The following is a 6,000-nucleotide window of genomic DNA, read 5'->3' as shown; positions in this document are numbered from 1 at the left end:
ATGCCAGGGGCTTAGGTGGAGAGCAAATGTTTTGAGAATGATGAGGGCAATGAATGTACAAATGTGCTTTACACAATTGATGTATGTAAGGATTGTGTTAAGAGTTGTATGAGCCACTAATAAAACGATTAAAAAAATAAAATAAAATCTAACCTTTTAAAATAATGTGATCAACTTAAAAAAACAACATTTTATTGGGGGCTCTTACCACATTCCATCCATCCATCCCTGTGTCAATCATATTTGTATATATGCTGCCATCATCATTTTCAAAATATTTTCTTTCTACGTGAGCCCCTCCCTCATGAACCCTTGATAATTTATAATTTTTTTTTCATGTCTTATACGGACCAATGTCTCCCTTCATTCACTACTCTATTGTCCATCCTCCAGGGAGAGGGTTATACATTGATCATTGTGATCTGTTCCCCCTTTCTCCCTCCACCTTTCCCTTACCCTCCTGGTATTGCTACTCTCATTATTGGTCATGAGGGGCGTATTTGTCCTGGCTTCCTGGTGTTTCAAGCTCTTACCTGTTCCAGTGTACATGCTCTGATCTAGCTGGATTTGTAAGGTAGAATTGGGGTCATGATAGTGGTGTGGGGAGAGGCATTAAAGAACTAGAGGAAAGTTGTATGTTTCTTCGGTATGTTTCTGTTGCTCCCTGACTGGCTTGTCTTTTTTAAAAATTGATCTCCCATTGCTGGGCATTTAGATATTTCTAATTGTTTGCATAACAAATAACACTGCATGTCAACTGCTCAGTGGCTGTCCCCCTCAGCGTCCATGAAGGTGGGATTCGGAGGGTTTTTGTCTCAGAGCATGCAGGCGAGATTTGCTAATGCAAGAGGCAAGGGCCTCACCATCCAAAGAAATCTCCTGCATTTTCAGAGGCATCCGTAACTCAAAAGAGAAAAACAAAGCACACTCCCTGCCACTGAGTCGATTCGGACCCATGGTGACCCTATAGGGCAGGGCAGAGCTGTCCCTGTGCGTTTCTGAAGTTGTACCTCTTTACGTGAGTACAGAGCCTCATCTTGTTCTTCAGGAGTGGCTGGTGGTTTTGAACTGCTGACCAGGAGGTCAGCAGCCCAATGTGTAATTACTATTCCACGAGGGCTCCTCTTACTTCATGGCGGGTACGTCAACTTACATTTCCCACTCAGTGAACTTGGCTCATCCACTTTAAGTTTTGGAGTGTGCTTTTGCTTTATCATTTCGTTAAGTGAATTGGAGTAACAACAAATACTTAATTGGAATAATAACCATAAGGATTATAATCTTACTCTACTGTTGGGAGGAAGAACTAAGTGAATAATTAAAAAACGGATAAGGCTTTTGAACATGTAAGCAATTAAGGAAGAGAAATGCTGAGTGATTACGGGCACTCTCAAGATAGCCCTGTGTAAGTAAGTGCTGAAACTCATGAACAAGCACCAGGCTGCCGGAATCTCGGGAACTCTGCCTGGAAAAGATACAGCCGCCTGACACTGCACAGGGCAAGACAAGGTTTTCTCGCCTGCTATTTTGAGAATGAAAATAAACCAGATATTAGCTGTCAAAGAACCACTACACAATCCAGCTCCGAAAGAAGAAACAGTAATTGTTCCATTCTCTAAAGGCACAGTACGTGTGTGACTCAGACATTTCCCTGCTAGGAACTTCCTCTAGCAGCTCCCCCATGTGCACCAGGAGAAAAGAACAGGGACATTCAAAGGGCAGTCGGAGTGAGCTCACACTCGCTGCAACCACAAATGCAAGTGCTGCATGTCGATTACTATAGGCAAGAGAGTACACAGGGGCACAGTCATGGAAACTTAGATATAACCACACACCTTGAGGGACAGGGTTCCTAGGCTCTAAGGCAAAGGACCATAGGCTAGGGGGGCATGGACAGTAATTGGCACAACACAGGACTTAAAGACAGTGCACTGCATCTATCCTACTTTAGTGAGTGGCATCTGAGTCTTGGAAGGTTTTAAGATACAAGTGTTGGTTTCTTCCAGTCCAGAGCAAAGGAGAGTAAGGAAAGCCAAAGACTCAAGGGAGTAAGTAGCCCTTAGGGGGAACAGACCACATGAACCGCAGCCTCCGGTACCGAGAGACCTAAAAGAACTAGATCGAACCTGGCTCTCGCTACTGGCTGTTCTGACTGGGAGCACAGTGGAGTGCCTTAGGCAGAGCAAGAGAAAAGCGTAGAACAGAACATCAACTTCACAACACACACACACACACACACACACACACACACACCCTCTGACAGACATGGGGAACCCCCTTGACTGTGGCCCTCCTAACCTGAAACTGAAGCCCAGAAACTAACTTTCAAACAAACAGTAGACAGGTACATAAGAATACATAATAACACTGAAAGAAGTGAGTTCCTTCAAAAGAACTCACTCAATGCCACTGAGCCAGCTCTAACGTATACATACCTACGTATAGGGTAGCGGTTCTCAACCTGTGGGTCGCGACCCCTTTGGGGGTCGAACAGCCCTTTTACAGGGGTCACCCAATTCATAACAGTAGCAAAATGACAGTGATGAAGCAGCAACAAAAGTAATGTTATGGTTGGGCTCACCGCCACATGAGGAAGAGTATGAAAGGGTCTTGGCAGGAGGCAGGTAGAGAAGCACCGCTGAAGGACAAGGCGGAACTGCTCCTTTGGGTTTCGGAGGCTGTAACTATTTATAGGAGAAGAAAGCCTCATCTTCCTCCCGAGGAGTGGTTGGTGGGTTCAAAATATCGCCCTTGTGGGTCGCAGCCCACGATGCCCCAGGGCTCCTTTCTTTGAGTCGTCAAGCCAACACTTGACCCACAGCAAAGACAAGAAGGTGGAAAGGGATAGAACCTTCAGACAAAAGGCAATGGCAGACCCGAGGCTAGAAGGAGGGAGGGTGCCGTGGGATGAAGCCAATGACACGGAACAATTCCTGTACAAACTACGTGGGTGGAGGCATGGGTGGTACGTGGTGGGATTTTGGCCTTCCATCAAAAGGCACGTCTGTCAGTAGGAACTTGTGTGTTGCTGTGATACTGAACAGGTTTTTCAGCAGAGCTTTCAGACGTAGACAGACTAGAAAGGAAGGCTGGACTGCTAATGGGCTTCTGAAAACCAGTCCCCCAAGGCTCCATAACTCACAAGGAACCAGTGTCGGATCCTTAACTCCTCCTGGGGATGGCTCGGGACTGGGCAGCGTTTCTTCCTTTCTTTGTGCCTTTCATGGGGGGCCACCAGGAGCCAGGGCTGAGTCAGGGCCAGCTCCAGAGCAGGGAGCAACAGCGACCAGATGGCAGAGCGACTTGCCCAAACAGAACTCAGACAGCAAATCAAAGAGCCCTGGCATCGTCCTCCCAAGCTTCACTGTGAGCAAGCAGAATTCAGGTCTCCGTTAAGCCCATTCGTCCTGGGAGCATTTGCTTGCATTTCATCTTTCACTTAAATGAAGGTTTGCAATTTTGTAAAGTTCTATTTTCCCCTAGTCTCTAGAAAACATTCTTCCTTCACAAATGTTTGCCACATTTCAAATAATAGTAATGAGCATGCTAAAAGTATTGGTATGTTGAGTGGGAAGGAGGCTTATATATTCAAATGCTTTGCCTACTTTTTCAGCTTTAAGTGGATGCAAGTGGCTTTGAGGAATACAGGAAGGTCTGTCCTTCATCTTCAAAGACGACACTCCTACACAGTATCTATGGGAACGTGGTCCCCAGGCACAAACAGCAGCGAATCTTTTACATAATAATGTTTTGGTAAGTCTCTTGTCTTTTTACTTTCTATCTCTCATCACCAGAAATGTAAAAAGAAAAAAGTGGGGACAGGGGAGAGGCAAGGTGAGGGAAAAGCAGACGTTCTAGACACACCTGTGCGTACGTACCTCACGGCAAAGTGCAGAGTGGCTGGGCCTGGTTTCTTGGGCAAATCGTGGTCAAGAACCCGGAGATCTAATTGTAGCCATTTCTGCTGACCCCTGTGAGAGCAAAGCAGAGCAGTCACGACCCAGTAAGTCAGAAAAGTTCAACGCCAGAGATGTCGACAACACTGTGGGAAACCAGTTACTCAACCACTGACAGTACGAAGTTACCTGTTAGAACGGGCAATCGGGCCATGTAGCAATTCCCATCCAAGTTACAAAAGCTCCTCCCTCGGAAGCAGCATTTCCATTTCCAGTAATTTATCAAGATGAAGCTGCATATGTGAAAAATGACCTACAAATAATGCTCCTCGCTGTAGCATTGCTTGTAATAGCAAAGAGGTTAGAAATAATATTAATGCCTAAGAAAATTACCAAAAATAACCCCAACTCCAAAACTCAATAAACCTCATTGCTATAGAGCTGATTTTGACTCATAGTTACTCTACAGGCTACAGTAGAACTGCCCCTGTGGGCTTCTAGAGACTGTAAGTCTTTACCGGAGCAGAAAGCCTCAGCTTTGGCCCATGGAACGGCTAGTGGTTTCAAACTGCCGCTTGTTAACAGCCCAATGTGCAACCCATTATGCCAAGGCTCAACACGATATTGCTTAAAAACAATTGGTTTAAACTGTGCAATGAAATGCAATATAGTCAATAAAAATGATTGAGGGTCTCTTAAAAATTTTAATTTGTGCAATCCCCAAGATACCTTGATAAATGAAAAAGCAAGATATACAAGTGAACACAGTATATCACTATTTTTTCTTGTATTAAAAATAAATAGTCAACCTATATTTGTATATATAGCCAGCCTATATTTGTATAATCTCCTTTTCTCAACTGTGTCTTAAATTCTATACCACTGGCTAAATTAATGATACTATTAATAGAATTACCTTATGCCCCAGGGTAACGATAATGTTCTCTAACATAAAATGACAGTGATGTCTCCAAGGTGAACCAGAGACATATATAAACCATAGATATACAAATGGATTTTGGGCTCACACTAAATTGTAGCCTCATTCTAAGAACAGTTAGTTCTTATGACATGGCCCTACTTGATACTTACTCTCATGAAAGGACCACTGAAGATATGGAGCTATATTCTATGATGCTCACCTTCCCGACACTGAAGACAAAGTGGGTGAATAAACAAATGTGGTGAAGAAAGCTGATGGTGCCCGGCTATCAAAAGATATTGCATCTGGGGTCTTAAAAGCTTGAAGGTAAACAAGCGGCCATCTAGCTCAAAAGCAACAAAGCCCATATGGAACAACATATCAGCCTGTGTGATCACGAGGTGTCGAATGGATCACTGAAGACCAATGGGTGCATAAGCAAATGTGGCAAAGAAAGCTGATGGTGCCCGGCTATCAAAAGGCATACCGTCTGGGGTCTTAAAGGCTTGAAGGTAAACAAGCAGCCATCAAGCTCAGAAGCAACAAAGCCCACATGGAAGAAGCACAGCAGCCTATGCGATCACAAGGTGTCGAAGGGATCAGGTGTAAGGCATCATCAGAACAAAAAATCTTACCATAGTGAATGAGAGGGGAGAGTGTGGAGTGGAGACCCAAAGCCCATTTGTAGGCCACTGGAGATCCCCTTGCAGAGGGGTCTCGGGGAGGGGATGAGCCAGTCATGGTGCGATGTAGCAATGATGAAAAATACAACTTTCCTCTAGTTTCTAAATGCTTCCTCCCCGCCCCCACTATTATGATCCAAATTCTACCTTGCAAGTCTGGCTAGACCAGAGGATGTACACTGGTACAGATAGGGACTGGAAACACAGGGAATCCAGGGCGGATGATCCCTATAGGACCAGTGGAGTGAGTGGCGATACTGGGAGGGTAGAGGGAGAGTGGGTTGGAAAGAGGAAACCGATTACAAGGAACTATATGTGACCTCCTCCCTGGGGGACGGACAACAGAAAAGTGGGTGAAGGGAGACGTTGGACAGGGCAAGATATGACAAAATAATAATTTATAAATTATCAAGGGCTCATGAGGGAGGGAGGAGCTAGGAGGGAGGGAAAAAATGAGGACCTGATGTCGGCAACTACGTCCACGTGGAAAAAGCACACC

At 44.9% G+C, this 6,000-nt stretch overlaps 1 protein-coding gene across 3 annotated transcripts in view; it reads right to left on the bottom strand.

Annotated features, from left to right (window-relative positions):
• FRMD4B (FERM domain containing 4B) overlaps nucleotides 1–6,000 on the bottom strand; it is a 332,839-nt gene that overhangs the window by 154,545 nt on the left and 172,294 nt on the right. For 2 of the 3 annotated variants that reach the window (XM_045289894.1, XM_045289895.1), the window contains exon 5: nucleotides 3,879–3,971. In XM_045289894.1, coding sequence (XP_045145829.1) covers nucleotides 3,879–3,971 — 93 coding nt within the window. Of the gene's footprint in view, nucleotides 1–3,864; nucleotides 3,972–6,000 lie in introns of those variants that run through there. The other variant, XM_045289897.1, reaches the window with a different exon arrangement.

Source organism: Echinops telfairi, unplaced genomic scaffold (genome assembly GCF_000313985.2).
Source record: "Echinops telfairi isolate 266 unplaced genomic scaffold, ASM31398v2 ScPeMD7_31;HRSCAF=116, whole genome shotgun sequence".
Classification (NCBI taxonomy): Eukaryota; Metazoa; Chordata; class Mammalia; order Afrosoricida; family Tenrecidae; genus Echinops; species Echinops telfairi.
This window is presented reverse-complemented; position numbering and strand designations above follow the sequence as displayed.